The 17,912-nt window shown below is 41.3% G+C and overlaps 1 protein-coding gene across 2 annotated transcripts; it reads left to right on the plus strand.

Moving 5' to 3' along the window:
- The first annotated feature begins 1,522 nt into the window (after positions 1 to 1,522).
- On the plus strand, positions 1,523 to 17,096 carry LOC112027832 (cationic amino acid transporter 1). 2 transcript variants are annotated; one of them, XM_065782472.1, is made up of 4 exons: positions 1,523 to 2,043; positions 7,593 to 7,772; positions 7,849 to 8,240; positions 8,312 to 8,840. In XM_065782472.1, the coding sequence occupies exons 1-4, from the start codon at positions 1,635 to 1,637 to the stop codon at positions 8,837 to 8,839; spliced, it is 1,509 nt and encodes a 502-aa protein (XP_065638544.1). In that variant the 5' UTR covers positions 1,523 to 1,634; the 3' UTR covers position 8,840. The 2 variants fall into 2 exon arrangements, with proteins under 2 accessions (XP_065638544.1, XP_065638543.1); XM_065782471.1 differs by lacking the exons at positions 7,593 to 7,772; positions 7,849 to 8,240; positions 8,312 to 8,840 and adding an exon at positions 15,559 to 17,096.
- Positions 17,097 to 17,912: the final 816 nt, after the last annotated feature.

Raw genomic sequence — 17,912 nt, forward strand, 5'->3', positions numbered from 1 at the left:
GTTGCTTGACCTCCATCGCCTCCACAATGTTCGGCCTCGTCGCCTTGATCCACCGTCGTCTTGCTTCAGGCCGAACCAACTCCGACAAAATCGAAAATGAGAACGATGATGCTTCGGTGGAGGGAATGGGGAGAGAGAAAGAGAACTCGGCAGTGAAAACCAGGTTCTATTTCTGCATCAAAATGTTCGGGATTTTTTAGAAAATACCCACAAAACCCAAACAATATTATTAATTAGACCACGTTTCAAACATATTGCATTTCTAACAATTCGACTTTAGAGAAGTCGATTTTACTGTTCATATGCCTATATTATGTGATACGTAGTTAAATAAATCGACTTCAGCGAAGTCTACATGTTTGTGTAGAAATCGACTCCACTGGAGTCATTTTCTATACAAAGAAAACGACTCCAGTGGAGTCGAATTCTTTGTATAAAAATTCAAACTAAATTCCTACTGAATGCTCGTGCCTTCTTCCCTTTCCTTTTTTTTCCCCAAAATGCTGCCTGGTTTCTCCACTTCCAAGCCCCAAAAACCCATGAAAAAATCAAATTCAAAACAAATCAAACCCAAGTTTCGTGTAGCCTTTTCCTCCACCGATCCGATCCTATCCGATTTTTTCGTGTAGCCTTTTCTTCGTTTGCTGGGTTGCGCCTGGGCTCGTTGTTTGCTCGTCGGCATTGGGGTTCGTCGGGGTTTGGTCAGAATCGGCGCCTGGGTTCGTCGTTTGCTCGTCGGGGTTTGGTCAAAACTGGCGCCTGGGTTCGTTGTTTGCTCGTCGGTGTTGGGGTTCGTCGGGGTTTGGTCAGAATCGGTGCCTGGATTCGTCGTTTGCTCGTCGGGGTTTGGTCAGAATCGGCGCTGGGTTCGTCGGCGCCTGGGTTCTTCATTTGCTGGGTGTGGTTCTTCATTTGCTGGGTGTGCCGCAAATATTTGTGTGGAGCATTTGTGTATCTATTTCTATACAAGGAAATCGACTCCAGTGGAGTCATTTTCTATGTATAGAAAACGACTCCAGTGGAGTCGATTTCTACACGCACAAATAGACTTTCCTGAAGTCAATTTATTTATCTACGTGGCGCAAAAATAGGCGATATGAACAGTAAAATCGACTCCTCTAAAGTCGAATTGTTATAAATGCAATATGTTTGAAACGTTGCCTAACTAATAATATTGTTTGGGTTTTGTAGTTATTTTTCTAAAAAATCCAAAATGTTCTTGTAGGTGTTTGTGATTTTACTCGGGTTTGGTTTTTTTTTTTTTTTTTTTTTTTTTACAGATTTTTTTTCTTTAAATTTTGAAATTTGTTTTTTAAAAAAAATAATGTCATTTTGGCTTAATTAATGGCAACTTTTAACTGAGTTTTAACTGAGTCTTACATTGATAAAAATTAAAAATTAGCGAATTGAAATGATAAAAATAAGAGTTAGGAGATTGAAATAAAAAAAAACTAAAAATTAGAAGGCTAATTTTACATTTTTGCCAAAATATTATTATTAATACCCTAGCTGTGTGCTCTAAAGTCCAAAAAAGATTCATTATATTCCTCAGCCTTTAATCTCTCTCTTTCTCTATCTATATTCTTGGGAAGCAAACAGAGAGAGAGAGAGAGAGTAGAAGTGAGTTGACTCAGATGGGTGAATACGGAGGAGACGAAGGTGTTCGGAGAAGAGGGTGCTCGTGCACAAAAGAAAACTTTCTTCCCGAGGAATCGTTTCGGAGCTGGGGAAACTATGCGAGGGCGTTGAAGGACACACCGCGTAGGCTGAAAGACCGAGTTCTGACTCGTTCGTTGGACCAGACGGAGCTAGTGGATGTGAAGGCACAGAGCCAGCACGAGATGAAGAAGACGCTGAATTGGTGGGATCTCATGTGGTTCGGCATAGGAGCCGTGATTGGAGCTGGGATCTTCGTCCTCACTGGGCTTGAGGCTCGAGAATATGCGGGACCTGCTGTTGTGTTGTCCTACGTCGTTTCGGGTATCTCTGCTTTGCTCTCTGTCTTTTGCTACACCGAGTTCGCCGTTGAGATTCCAGTCGCAGGTACCAATACCATCATTATTATCTTGTCTTTTTTGTTAATTTCAGTCTGCAACTTTAATTACTTTTTTTTTTGTTTATCCGTAACAATTAATATAAATTTACCGCTTAAAATTTATTATAAAATATTTAAAAAATATTATGAAGATAATATTTTTATTTTATTTTATATATTTATATTACTAGTATCATGATTATCTATCAATCTTGAACACAGGTGACTGCCTTTTAAATATATGTATAATTGACTAGTATGTAGGAAATTAAAGATTTGGTCATAGGACTTCGATTTTATTTGTTTAAGTCAAGGAGGGAGTATATATATTGATATGGTTTGGCTTTAGCCGTACCCAGTCCAAGTATTTGGAAATGCATTATTTATTGATTTTTCTTTTTTTAACTTAAGGATTAGAAGAAAATTCTTTCAGCAATAATTATTAATAAAATCAATCAGGTGTGGTTTTAATTATATGGCCTACTTAATAATTCATGTGACTTATTTTAACTTTAAATAATATAATATAAGAGACAAAAGACCAAAGCAAACCATAGATGTATAAATCCATTTGCATAAAACAAACAAACCCAAAACGACGGGCCCACTCAAGTGTTTTTAACGTTTTTAATGTCACTCTGTCACGTGTCCACGCAAGTTAATGGATGCTTTTAGAGCAATTTTTAACAAATTATTTTAAAAAAATTTTAACACTACATCTATGAGAAATAGAAAAAAAGTGCTGAAACATTTATTGCTTATTGAATTTTTTATAAAAACTTTCTTAAAATAATTTTTTAAAAAATATTGTTAGGGTATTCATTAACATTTTTCTTTACCATTGAACAAGATTTCTTCTAAAACTTTATGCTCATTTCTATTAATTCAACACTTGAATCCCCTATTGATTATTATTATTATTATTATTGAAACCGCATTTTCTAAGAGAACCAATTTGACAATATTGAAAAGTACTGTAATAATAATTGAGTATTCAAACCATGGTATTAAATACCAGTATGGCCAAAGAATTGGTTTTTAACCGATTTTGGGGCATTTCACCAGATTGAATTAATGCTTGGTTTCCAGTTGAACCGATCGGTCCGATTTGGTTTTTAAAATTGTGATTCAAACTAATTTTTTAGACTGTATTTTGGCTGTAGCCGTTTTTTAGTTTTTCGGCCTGACGAAAGTAAACTTAACTTTTGAGTTTTTACAACTTTTGTTTTCCTTTTGATTTTGTCCTAATGGTTATTACATTTAATAGTTGCCTTTTTGTGATTGGTAAGTTAGAATTTTCTGGCGACTTTTTTGTTAGGTTGATCTAATTTGTATAATTGATAAAATATTGGTTTTTTTTTTAGAGAATAAAATATTAGTTTTTAGTCGTTACGTGAGGGATAGCTCTAGAAACTGGTGGCTGTTTTATAATATTATATGGAGTTATGGACCCTTTTTTTTTTTTTTTATTACAGAGTTATGGACCATATATTTTTCAATTCGGTCACCACTCAATATATTATATTTAATCGCGTATAGTTGTGAATATGCTTTGGGCAAAAGGTCCAAAAACTGATTTTGAAATCCTAGTTTGTCTTTATAAAATTGACGTAATTTGTAAAGGAAGTCCACACACAATTGGTCTTATCAATAGAACAGGAAGAAATCCATGCACATGCTCTTTACAACGGTGCCTTATTCTTTATTTTAAACCTGCTAGATTTTTGTTTCGATCGGCTCATGTGAATAAGTTCATTTTCTTAAAAGCTGGAGAAAAATTAATCTGCTGATAGACCTTGATATTGATATAAGAATAATTCACAAGAAAAGAAGGATGTGTCTTGAAAATAAAGCTGGCTTTTAGGTAAATAATTCATGTAAAGAGGATTGTTGTGATAAATACCAAAACAGAATAAGCTGCAATTTAGGTTTATTAATGGTCAAGTGGTGAAATGCTTGTGTCGGCAACCAAAACAAAAACAAAAGAAGTTAAAAAGCATTCAGCCATTTGATTGACAAAATCTGATAATTGAATATCTGAGCATTATCATCAGTCTCAATATAATTGAATAGATAATCTCAATATTATTTTTACAACAAATACATTTGTTTCAATACTCTATCACTATTTTATTAATTTTTTTTTTCACTTAAATCATGTTTTTAAATTAAACAATGAATAAAAATCATTTAAAATCTCTATAGATAAAAAAAATCTAATCAAGTGATAATGATCAATTATTTTGCTTAGCAAAAAACATAACGTTACATTATATATATTATAGTTCAATAATAGTTTTCTTCCTAAAAAAATACTCCGTAATAGTTTTCATTTCCTCAAAAAGAATAAAATAGTTTTCATAAATTATGATGTTATATACTATAATATATTTATTATTTTAATAAGAAATAAGAATTAAGGCCTATCGTTTATCTCAAAAAAAAAAAAAAAAAAAAAAAACTGTGGGTTTTCTACTTCAATTGTGAAGAATTAAAGTTTACCGATACATGTGTTCCCTGGTATCTTGGAAGTTGGACCAAAGCAGAGAGAGAGAGAGAGAGAGAGTATTAAAACAAGAAAATAATTAAAAAACATGAAAGTCTTGACTTTTGCGCATCTCGCCATGACAAGGTAGTGTTGCTTGCTTGATATTTTATACCAGTTTGGTAAGATTGATGTGTGAGTTTTTTTTGAGTTTTTTATTATATATTTAAGATTTAGGTGCAGCATTTAAATTTTATTCTTTTGATTTTTTTTTTTTAAAATTCTGTTATGTGATTTTTTTTCTTATGAGATAAAAGTTCATTTTTTTTTTTAGTTAAGTAACTCTAGGACAAAATTTTAAGAAAGTGTTTAAGGAACAACATTTAAGGTTGATGTCCTTTACTGAAATATTAAAATAGTTACAGTAATGTGAATGCTAAATTAGTGATTAGAACTAGAAAGTTAAGATATACAAATTTTTGTGTTACAAATTTTGATAAATGGGGAAGTAAAATTAATAAGGGTCGACAATGACAGGCGGGACCATAAATATAGTAAGTAATTCCAGACTCGACTAGATTCTAAAATTCCACGCTGGCCCATCTAATATGAACGTAATCTGGAGTGCCAAGCTTCTATTGAAAAGGTGACGAAGAAAAAGTCAAACATATCATTAGAGTAATATATATATATATATATATAAATTTTTTCAATTAAAGTAACATTACATATAAGTTAATTGTCTGAACTGTCAAGCTTCTATTGAAAATGTGACGAAGAAAAAGTCAAACATATCATTAGAGTCCAGATTACGTTCATATTAGATGGGCTAGCGTGGAATTTTAGACTCTAGTTGAGTCTGGAATTACTTACTATATATATATATATATATGTAAACATATATATTAAAGTGAGAGGAAAGAAAATGCTAGTGGTACAAACCCATAATTCACATAAATCAGTTCCATTCACAAGAACTTTGTTCATTACACATTCTTATCGGTCAAAACATCATATATATTTTAAAAAATTACTATAACTTGTGTTTTTCTTTTTTAATAATTTGATAGTTATAATAATGAGAAGTGATAGATTTGAACTTGATAGAGTGCAAACTCGTCAGTCGAAGTCGAAATAAATGCGTCCAGGAGCAGACCCTCGTCTCTGAGAATATTGAAATGATAAAATAACCCTTTCTGAATGATCACCGGTGTGGTGCCTGCCACAGAGCCTCCGATGCTAAAGTCAGTACAAGAAGTTTTTCTCAAAATAGGTGAATGTAGTTGGAAAGAAAAGAGATCTTAGTAGTATAATTTCTGCGTCCGTACCTGGTTCTTGGCAATGTGGGAGACTTTTATATGCTCTCCTGGCTCCTAGCCGTTGGTATAGTTATGGAGGTCTTAATGCTCCTTTTGGTAACGTCTGGGCCCTTTACTGTGCCATCACTGCCTCTCAACGGTTTGTACAGTTGTCCCAGTAACCGTCTCGGGCTTGATTGCTTGCATTGAATGGCTCGGATATCTTCGTCAGTAAAGCAGACAATTGACTCTTCTAGCCAGAGCTTTCATTTCGTCAGTATCGGTGGTATCGTCCAAGCGTGCACGAGCTCGTCATACTCGTCAGTTGCCCCCTGATTCTGTGACCGTCATTTAAATGACGGTTATGGAATGTAAAGAGTTTTTTTTTTTTCTTATGAGTGTCGTTTGGGATTCCCATACGCATTAAATATAATGCGGCGGCGTTTCGCAAATCGTGGCATACGTGTCACGAGCTGGTGGGTGGAGTTAATGCCTTGATTTGGTGGGACTCTTGGGCTTCCCGCTGGTTTTTTGCAGTTTCCCAAAGCTTTAATTTAAAACTTCTCCTTACTCACATTTTCCAAAAATCGCTCAATCATTTGCTTCGATTATCTTCTCCGGTGATCTCTTTCTACCCATTTTCTGCGAACCAACAAGTGGTGGTGTTCCCTTTTGCAACTGCTTTCTTGAGGTATGTTTTTCTTTTCTTTTTGAGCTTTGCCTCCTTTTTTGTTTTGCTGCCATATGTGGTTTCTGATTTATTCCTTTTTCCCCCCTTCTTTTTTGTATATGCTTGGTTTCTTCTGTATTTTTAGCAAGTGTTGCTTTTCTTGTGTTTTCATGGTCCATAGCTCCGAAGTTAGGATAGACTGCCCCTCAATTTCCTTCCTTTTTGCGCGATTAGGGGGATCTTTGGGAAATTTTCCCCATTTAGAAAATTTCGTTTTTGAGGGTAACTGTTTAGGCGTTGCGTTGGGCGAGTTATTGCCCTTGCTTCGTCAGTCGGTCGATTGGTTCGAGGGTTTAGTGAGAGAGGAAGGAACAATGTCTGAGGTTAGGTCTAGCGACCTCGATACTGGATTATCGTCAAACGGTGATCCAGTGGAGGGAGGTTCGGTCGTTTCTTCCCCTCGAGAGGTTAGGGCTTTTCACGCCCTTGGGGAAATGTGTGGTTTGGATGCGGATAATCTGGGTAGGTTCAAGGACAGGTTCCAATTTCCAGAGAGGGTTCGCGTTCGTCTACCTAGTGACGAGGATAGGGCCAGCCACTTTTTTCCGGGTGAAGTGTGTTTTTATGAGTCGGCCTTTATTTGCGGGCTTAGATTTCCCGTCCACCCGTTCCTGATGGAACTTTTGCATCATTTCGGCATTGCTCCCGGGCAGCTCATGCCCAATTCGTGGAGAATAGTGATCAATTGTATGGAAATATGGTTGGCCGCTAATGGAGATATGATCAGGATAAGTGAACTCATTTACCTGTATCGTTTGAAGGAGTCCAAAGAGTATGGTTACTATGAGTTAGTTCCTTGGACGAGGGATACTAGGATCGTGAGGGGTTTGCCTTCGTCCTTCAGGTATTGGAAATCCAGGTTTTTCTTTGTGTCGGGGGATGATTTTGAGACTCAATCCAGCGCGGATTGGGGTGATATACCAAGGTTGCATCGTCGGTGGGGGACCCCGGCTTTAGGTGCGTCAGTATTTCTATTCGTCGTTCTTGGTTTTGATTTTCTCTGCTAATCTGTGTTGCTGATCCTCATGCCCCCTTGTTGCGCAGTTAAGAGACGGCCCAAACTCAAAAGCAGGCATAAGGAGCGCGTCGAGACCGCCATTGGTTACGCCCAGACGATTGAGAGTTGGGAGGACCTGGTAGACCCGCGAACCTTGGCCTTTTACAACCTCGGGCCAGATCCATCTCCTTACGTTCTACGTTCCATCGATATCGAAGGCAAGAAAAGTAAGTGCTGACCTCGTCAAGGTTGACTTTTACTGACACCCATGTGAACTTTCTTCTGACTGTTTCCTCTTTGCAGAAATGACGACCAAGTTTAAGAAGGATATGTACGCGAAGATGAGGGATAAGAAAGACGAGCCGCTGTCTAACATCGGGAAGAAGGCGGTGCGAGTCAAGGGAGTTGCTCCTACTGCCAGTCAAAATGTTTCCGTCAATCCCATTGTCTCCGTCACTGAGCAGACGAGGACGGCTTCTCCGGCAACGTCAATCGAGGAGATCCCTACTCCGGCTTCGAAGAAGCAGCGGACATCGGGGAAGGAGAAAGCTGACTCACGCTCGTCAACGATATGGGATGACGAGAGGTTGGCCGTTGACCGGGCTCACGAAGTGGTGACGACGAACGACCTCAAGGTCTTCAAAGATGTGCCTTTCACCGAGGTTGCGTCTCGCCATATTCAGAGGCTTGTACAGGTAGAGTAGTCTTTATTCTGTCAAACCACAAAACATTTTTTTTTTTTTTTTAAACCCAACTTCTTTTCTAGGTGCTGGGGGAAAGTATTCACATTACTTCCGAACATCTCACGCAAGAGGCTAGGGTGGCGTCACTGACATCCAGGATGGAGAATCTAGAGAAGGAGAATTCAGAGCTGAAGAGGAACCTCGTCGAGTCTATGGACGAATCCAACACTTCGAAGGAGAAGGTCAAAACTTTATCTGCTGACCTGAGGGCTGAGCGCCAGCTGAATTTGGAGAAGGACGAGCAACTCTTGAATGCTAAGGAGAGTTTGAAGACCATTGCTGCGAGGTCTATCGAGGCCTTTCAGACTACAGACGAGTATCAGACTGTCCTCTTCAGCTGGTACTTCAAAGGTTTCGAGCTCCTTAGAAGGTACCTCGTCAAGCATCCTTCCGGAGTGGATATGGAAAAATTGGACCTGGAAGAGGTGGACCAGGAGATGGCTGCTGACGAGGTTGTCTCATCTTCTGCCATTCAGCCTGATGTTTCTGTAGATGTTCCTGCCAGGAGTGGTGCCAACGAGGATGCTCCTGGTGACGATGAAGCCGCTTGAACTAGACACCTGAAAAATTTTCTCTTTTTTTTTTTTTTTTTTTTTTTATGCCCTTCATGTTTTGGGCCATCATGCAATTCTAATTTCTGAACAATTTTTCCGTTTATTTTGGGTTTTTTGGTTGTAAAAACGATGATGATTTATTCTAGGCCTTAATTAAATATAGCTTTTTTGTTCTTGAGGCCATTACTTGCTTTAATTTAATGACTTACCTCTTTTGATATGAAGACTTTGCTTGTCAGTGACGCTATTGCTTTATTCGTCAAGGCGGAATTTGGCTGCCTTGGCCTTAAGTGACTAATGCTTGTTTTAGGAAATTTTCCTTCGTCAGTACCTTACGCCCGTCAAGGCGTAATTTCGTTGCTTAGCATAGGCTTTTGTCGTTAGTAGTTTACATCCGTCAGTGCGGAATCTCACTACTTAGCCAATTTTTTTGGCTTTTCGATGACGTTGAACTTTGTCGTCAGTAGTTTACACCCGTCAATGCGGAATCTTACTACTTAGCCAATTTTTTGGCTTTTCGATGACATTGAACTTTGTCGTCAGTAGCTTACATCCGTCAATGCGGAATCTTACTACTTAGCCAATTTTTTGGCTTTTGTTAGGTTCTTTGAGCGAGCCTGTTGGAACACAATCATTAGCTGAATAATTTGTTTATTGAGAGTTATTGACGAATATGTTTTTAGATTACATCTACTGATGATATTTCTTCAAATGTTCAATGTTCCATGGTCTGGGGAGTTTTTGCCCGTCTAAGGTTTCCAGATGGTAGCTTCCTCGTCTGGAGTAATGAGTGACTTTGTATGGTCCCTCCCAGGTGGGGCCGAGCTTTCCTTGAGTTGGGTCTTTGGTTGCCTGTGTTACTTTGCGCAGGACGAGGTCTCCTATGTCGAGTCGTCTAAGCTTCACCCTTCTGTTGTAGTATTCCATCATTTTCTTCTGGTATTCCGTCATTCTGCTGAAGGCTTTGTCTCGCACTTCGTCGAGGCAGTCCAGGTCAAATCGTAATGAGTCGTCATTTTCCTCTTCGTTGAACACTTCCCGTCGAGTGCTGGTTACTCCGACTTCAACAGGGATTACTGCTTCTGTACCATATGTGAGCCTGAAGGGGGTTTCTCCCGTTGGGGTTCTGGCAGTGGTTCTATAAGCCCACAAGACGTTGGGCAGTTCTTCCGGCCAGGCACCCTTCGCATCGTCCAGCTTGGTTTTTATGATCTTGAGCAGTGTTCGGTTCGTCACTTCCGTTTGTCCGTTTGCTTGTGGGTGGCCCGGTGACGAAAACTGGTTCTTGATGCCCAGGCCTGAGCAGAAGTCTCTGAAACCTCGGCAATTGAACTGTCGTCCGTTGTCTGATATGATCGTCCTTGGAATCCCGAATCTGCAGACTATATTCTTCCAAACGAAACCCTGGATTCGGGTTTCGGTGATGGTTGCCAATGCCTCTGCTTCAACCCATTTAGTAAAATAATCAATAGCAACTAGCAAGAATTTTACCTGACCTTTGCCTTGGGGCAAGGGGCCAACGATGTCGATTCCCCATTGTGCAAACGGCCATGGAGACGTGATCGTCGTCAGCTTTTCTGATGGCAGGTTTTGTACATTCCCGAACCTTTGACATTTGTCACACTTTCTGACGAACTTGGCTGCGTCATCTTGCATGGTTGGCCAGAAGTACCCTGTTTGCATAATCTTTCTCGCCAAGGATCTTGGTCCTGCATGGTCCCCGCAAACTCCTTCATGCACCTCCCTCAGGATGTATTCTGCCTCTCCTTCGTCCACGCACCTCAAGTAAGGCATGGAGAAGCCTCTCTTGTATAATGCGTCATTGAGAATCGTGAATCTGGTGGCTCTCTTCTTGATCTTCCTGGCTTCATCTGCGTCCTGGGGCAAGCGTCCATCCTGGAGAAAGGACATGATGGGCGTCATCCAGCTACCTTCGCTCCGGACTGCGAATGTCAAGATTTCTTCTATGCTGGGGTTTCTTTGCATTTCTATCATTAGGTCTGTATTCAACTCTGCTCCGTCCGACGAGGCTATTTTTGACACTTCATCCGCGGGCCTATTCTCGTTCCTCGGAATTTGGACGAACTCCACCTTTTCAAATTCTTTTACCAAGTGGTTCGTCAATTTGAGGTATTTCTGCATTCGTTCTTCTTTTGCTTCGTACTCCCCTTTGACTTGCCCGATTACTAGCTTCGAGTCGTTCTGGACCAGCAGGTTCCTGGCCCCAAGTTCTTTCCCTAGCCTCAGGCCTGTCAGGATTCCTTCGTATTCAGCCTCGTTATTGGTGGCAGGGAATTCCAGCTGAACTCCATACTTTAATATTTCTCCGTTGGGGGTAATTATGACTACCCCTACTCCCCCTCTCTTTCGAGCTGACGAACCGTCAGTTTGTATTGTCCATACTTCATCTTCGTTGGCCTGGTTAGACTCATCTGGATAAGTAAACTCGGCGATGAAGTCTACCAGCGCTTGTGCTTTGATGGCCGTCCTGGGATGATATTCTATGTCGAACTGGCTGAGTTCAATCGCCCATTGGATCATCCTCCCTGCTGCTTCGGGCTTGTTCATAGCCTTCCGGATGGGTTGGTCCGTCATTACCAAAATTGGATTTGCCTGGAAATACTGTCTGAGTTTGCGCGAGGCTACTATCAAGGCGAATGTGATTTTCTCGATCTTTGGGTACCTGAACTCAGCCCCCTGGAATGCTTGGCTGACGTAGTAAACTGGGAGCTGTTTCCTATTTTCTTCTCGGATCAAGGCTGCACTGACTGCTGTAGATGATACTGCTAAATACAAGTATAAATTTTCACCTTCCTTTGAAGGGCTTAGGAGTGGCGGGTTGCTGAGGTAAAGCTTGAGCTCCTGGAATGCTGCTTCGCATTCGTCAGTCCACTCGAAAGCCTGCTTCAAGGTTTTAAAGAAAGGTAAGCATTTATCTGTTGCTCTGGAGACGAACCTGTTCAGCGCGGCAATCCGGCCCGTGAGCTTCTGGACCTCCTTGACGGTCTGAGGGGAGGCCATGTTGATTATCGCCTTTACTTTCTCGGGATTCGCTTCAATTCCTCTTTGGGACACCATGAATCCCAGGAATTTCCCTGAGGCAACGCCAAATGCGCATTTACCAGGGTTCAGCTTCATCTGGTATTGTTTGAGCGTTTCGAATGTCTCTTTCAGATCGTCCAGATGTGCAAGCTCCTCTTTGCTCTTGACGAGCATATCGTCAACGTACACCTCCATGTTCCTGCCTATCTGCTTGACGAACATCTTATTTACCAGTCTCTGGTAGGTTGCCCCGGCGTTCTTCAATCCGAACGGCATTACATTGTAACAGTAGAGCCCTTGACTCGTGATGAAGGCGGTTTTCTCCTGGTCCTCGTCAGCCATCTTGATCTGGTTGTACCCCGAGAACGCGTCCATGAACGTCAATAGTTTGTGTCCAGCTGTGGAATCTACAAGCTGGTCTATTCTTGGGAGGGGAAAGCTGTCCTTTGGGCAGGCCTTGTTCAGGTCCGTGAAGTCTACGCACATCCTCCATTTCCCAGTGGCTTTCTTTACCAGGACGACGTTGGCAAGCCAATCTGGATAATACACTTCCCTGATGAAGCCTGCCCCCAACAGTTTGTTCACTTCGTCAGCGACAGCTTGGTTTCTTTCTGGTGCAAAAGTTCTTCGTCTCTGCTTGACAGGCTTCCTTTCTGGATTCACATTCAACCTGTGCTGGATGGTCTCAGGAGATATGCCCGGCATGTCGTCATGGCTCCAGGCAAAGACGTCCAAGTTCTCCCGAAGGAACTTGATGAGCTCCGTTCTCACCTCGGGGCTCAGGGTCGTCCCTATTCTGGTTGTTTTCGTCGCTTCCCCTTCAATCAACTCTACCGTTTCCAGCTTTTCCATTTTTGCCTCTTCTTTCTCTTCTACGTTCCACGTGTGATTCTCCTTAGCTACGAGAACAGCTTGATAACATTCCCGGGCCATCACTTGGTCTCCTGTAATCTCACCAACACCGTCATCCGTTGGGAACTTCATCTTTAAGCAATACGTGGATGTGGACGCCTTCCACTTGTTGAGTGCTGGCCTTCCAATGATAACATTATAGGACGACGGGCTGTCTACTACCAGAAAGTCTATCTGACGAGTCAGATGCTTCGGGTCCGTCCCTACTGTGACTGTCAGCGTCACTATGCCCCTAGGATACACCCTATCACCGCTGAAGCTAACGAGTGGAGAGTCGAACGGACGCAGTCTCTTGGGTTCCAGTTTTAACTGTTGGAATGCTGAAAAGTAAATGATATCAGCAGAGCTGCCATTGTCCACGAGGACCCTCCTTGTGTTGAACCCTTCTATAGTGAGATTTATGACCAAGGGATCATTGTGTGGCTGTTTTACTCCTCGGGAGTCACTTTCGTTGAAGGTCATATCCTGATCAGTTCGTCTCTGCTTTGGCAGGTGCGTCACGTGGACGTTATTCACTTGTCGTTGACGCGTTTTCTTGAGCGACTTGTACGAGCCTCCAGTGGTAGGCCCCCCGGAGATCGTCTGTATCTCCCCGACTACGTTTTGAGGGGGTTGTGGTTGACGACCGTCGTTTCTGGAGGAGGACCCCTGTTGGCGTTTGTTTTCCTCTCCGAGTTTGCCGTGTTCCCCCTTCTTTACGAATTTCTGTAGCTTCCCCCTTCGTATCAACTCTTCTACCTGCTCTTTGAGATCCCTACAATCTTCAGTGTAGTGGCCGTGATCTTTGTGGAATCGGCAGTATTTACTTTTGTCGCGAACGTTGGGAGATGAGTGTAGTGGTCGTGGCCACTTAAGGTAATGCTCGTCCTTAATCTGCGCTAAAATTTTGTCAACGGGCATGACAAGAGGGGTGAATCTCATCGTTCTTGGATTTTTGTCGTCTTTCCTTCTGACTCCGTCACTGATTCGACGATCTGGACGATCCCGCTTCTGCCCTCTGCGATCATCTTCTTTTCTGTCTTTGTCCCTTGGTCTGTCTTCGTCCTTGATGGCAGCCAATGCATCCTCGGCGTTCATGTATTTCTGCGCCTTGAGGAGCATTTCAGCCATCGTTTTTGGGGGATTTTTTGCGAGTGAGCTGACAAGGTCCCTGGACCTCAATCCTGCCTTGAAAGTCGTCAGTTGCACCATATCGTCGGCTTCGTCCACTTCCAGTGTTTCCCTCGTGAAACGTTGTACATACGACCTCAAGGTTTCTTTCTCTCCCTGCCTGATGGTGAGCAAGTGGTCAGCGGTCCTTTTTGGTCGTTGCCCCCCAATAAAGTGGCGTAGGAACGCGTTGCTCAACTGCTCGAACGTATCGATTGACGATGTTGGCAATTTCGTGAACCACTCTCGGGCAGCCCCCCTGAGTGTAGTAGGGAAGGAACGGCACAAGATTTCGTCTGGGGGCTGTTGAAGTCCCAGGGTCGTCTTGAAGGTGTTTAGATGATCCTGAGGGTCTTTCAGCCCGTCGAAGGGCTCGAGCTGAGGTAACCGAAACTTCGACGGTACTGGGCAGTCGAGAACCACTGTTGTAAATGGTGAATCCGTTGCGCGGACCATCCGATCCACACTCCGCTCTGTTTTCTCTTTGATGGCGTTTCTTAGTTCGTCCATCTCTTTCCTCATCTCCCGAAGGATGTCTGAATTTTGCTCGACAGGAGTGTGAAGCCTTCGATGGTCACTTCTTCGGTTGCTATCTCCTTCATCTTCTTGATTTCCCTTCGAACGATTATCCTCTTGCTGAAGTCGTGATCTCAATTCCTGGTTTTGCTTAGTTAGTTCTTCAACGGCGGCTGCAAGGGTTTGAACTTGCTGAGCCAGGGTTGCAGCATCCTGATTAGACTCCATCTTGGAAGGAACAAGAACAGGGAACTACTATTTCGAGTCTGAATACGAAAACAATGTCGTTCCCACAGACGGCGCCAAACTGATAGAGTGCAAACTCGTCAGTCGAAGTCGAAATAAATGCGTCCAGGAGCAGACCCTCGTCTCTGAGAATATTGAAATGATAAAATAACCCTTTCTGAATGATCACCGGTGTGGTGCCTGCCACAGAGCCTCCGATGCTAAAGTCAGTACAAGAAGTTTTTCTCAAAATAGGTGAATGTAGTTGGAAAGAAAAGAGATCTTAGTAGTATAATTTCTGCGTCCGTACCTGGTTCTTGGCAATGTGGGAGACTTTTATATGCTCTCCTGGCTCCTAGCCGTTGGTATAGTTATGGAGGTCTTAATGCTCCTTTTGGTAACGTCTGGGCCCTTTACTGTGCCATCACTGCCTCTCAACGGTTTGTACAGTTGTCCCAGTAACCGTCTCGGGCTTGATTGCTTGCATTGAATGGCTCAGATATCTTCGTCAGTAAAGCAGACAATTGACTCTTCTAGCCAGAGCTTTCATTTCGTCAGTATCGGTGGTATCGTCCAAGCGTGCACGAGCTCGTCATACTCGTCAGAACTGATTGAAAATTCGAAAAGATATAGTTGAGCTTAACATCCCTTGTGTTATTTGAATGTGTAAAAAAAAAAAAAAAAAATCAATATATACAAATAATTTTGATTTATTACTTTCCTGATATTGAAAACATTTTTTTTTTTCTGGTGAATTTCTTGCTAATGGGAATTCATGAGAACATCTTTTACCTTGATATGCACAGTCGAATAAAATCTATGTTACTGAAATTCGTGTGGCTAATTAAGCTAACGAGATGGTTTCCGTTCAGGTGGATCATTTGCCTATTTAAGGGTTGAACTGGGTGATTTCATGGCCTTCATTGCTGCCGGAAACATCCTACTCGAGTATGTGATTGGTGGAGCAGCCGTTGCCCGTTCTTGGACATCCTACTTTGCCACACTCTTGAACCACCAGCCAAATGATTTCCGCATTGTAGCCCATAGTTTTTCACCAAACTACAGATACCTCGACCCCATTGCTATTGTTGTCTTGGCTATCATTTGTGTTATGGCTGTTATGAGCACAAAGGGCTCCTCACGATTCAATTACATTGCCTCCATCTTCCATATTGCTGTCATTATCTTCATCATCATTGGAGGCTTAATAAAAGCTGACACCAAAAATTACAGTGATTTTGCACCATTTGGCGTCCGTGGCATCTTTCAAGCATCAGCAGTGCTTTTCTTTGCCTATGTTGGATTTGATGCTGTCTCAACCATGGCTGAGGAGACAAAGAATCCTGGTCGGGACATTCCTATTGGTCTTGTTGGCTCAATGGTGATTACTACATTGGCATATTGTTTACTAGCCGTGACACTATGCCTAATGCAACCATACACAGAAATTGATAAAGATGCACCATTTTCTGTGGCATTTGAAGCCGTAGGTTGGGGATGGGCTAAGTACATAGTTGCTGCTGGTGCATTGAAGGGCATGACAACAGTTTTACTTGTGTCAGCAGTGGGTCAAGCTCGATATCTCACACATATTGCACGTACACACATGTTGCCCCCGTGGCTCGCCATTGTGAATGAGAAAACTGGGACTCCTGTCAATGCCACAGTGGTAATGCTTGCAGCCACTGCAGTATTTGCCTTCTTCTCATCGCTTGACATTCTCTCAAACTTGCTCTCAATCTCCACACTGTTTATCTTCATGCTTGTGGCTATTGGCCTTCTTGTGCGTCGATACTATGTTAGTGGGGTGACAACAACAGCAAACCGTATCAAATTCATTGTGTTTCTTGCCCTTATTCTTGGATCTTCAATTGCCACGTCTCTTTATTGGGCCATATCTGCAAATGGTTGGATTGGGTACACAGTAACTGGACCAATGTGGCTCTTGTCAACTATTGGGCTTTGGCTTTTTGTTCCACAGGCTAGGGAACCAAAACTTTGGGGTGTACCATTGGTACCATGGCTGCCATCACTATCAATTGCCATCAACATTTTCCTTCTTGGGTCTATAGATAGAGCATCGTTTGAAAGGTTCGGGTTGTGGACTCTAATAATCTTGGTTTACTATTTCCTTTTTGGATTGCATGCGTCCTATGACACAGCCAAGGAAGCTAGCAGTGCCAAACAGATGAAAAATGTTGAAGAGGGGCCGTGAATTAGAGAAGTTAATAAGAAATGTGTGATGCATATGTTTATGTAGTTTCTGTTCATATTGTGAAGGAGATGATGTGTGTGTTGATGAAAGAAAACATAAATTCTCTTTCCACGCTTTTGTTACGTTTTTTAATTTCTATTGGTTTCGTTGCAATGTAATTTTTTTCCAAGTAAAAAATTTCGCACTTCTTTTTTAGATTACATTCACACATGAAAGTTACAAGAATAAATTAAATTGCCCTCGTATGGAAAAAGTATTTTGTATCAAAACTTATTTGGAATGCAGGATGTCTTCAAGCTTATCAAAAACCTGGCTAGTATATCTTGCTGATTAATAGCCCCATAATACTATTCAAGGTAGGACAAATCCAAAAACCTAGAAGAGGTAAAAGCCAACTAGAGCGATAAGTTTTTCACAATTTGTCCCTCTTCGTCTCTCTTAAAAAGAAACCCTAAGAACAACCTAGAGAAACCCAAAATAGTAAAATCAAATAAATATTATCAATCACTCCAAAATACATGTACATCCATAAAACATTTTACAAAATAAAGTGCCAAAAAACAAAAGGAAAGAAACCTAGGGCCTATTTGGTTTTTTTGTTTCCATCGCTCATAACTTTGTTTTCATCATCCATAACTCAAAAATATCCACGGCTGAGACTGTTTGATTTTTGTTTCTAGTTTTTGTTTTCATCACTCAATTCTATGATTTTTTAGTGATGAGTTATGGAAACTGAAAACGTATTTTAGGTCTTTTAGTTTCCAATGGTATTTTCATAATTAAACACACACTGAGGGTCCCATGGTCAGAGTCCAATTGCAATTTTTGACCTTTTTTTTTTCACTAGGTTCGGGGAGTTTGGGTTCTTCTTCTTTTTTTTCTTTTCCCTTTCACGCTACGTCTGGTATGGTCTTCGTCATCTTCTTCTTCTTCTTCCTTTTTTTTTTTTTTTTTTTTTTTTTTTTTTTTTTTTTTTTTTTTTTTTTTCACACTAGGTGATCTTCTTTTCTC

Source organism: Quercus suber, unplaced genomic scaffold, assembly GCF_002906115.3.
Source record: "Quercus suber isolate HL8 unplaced genomic scaffold, Cork oak 2.0 scaffold_303, whole genome shotgun sequence".
Classification (NCBI taxonomy): Eukaryota; Viridiplantae; Streptophyta; class Magnoliopsida; order Fagales; family Fagaceae; genus Quercus; species Quercus suber.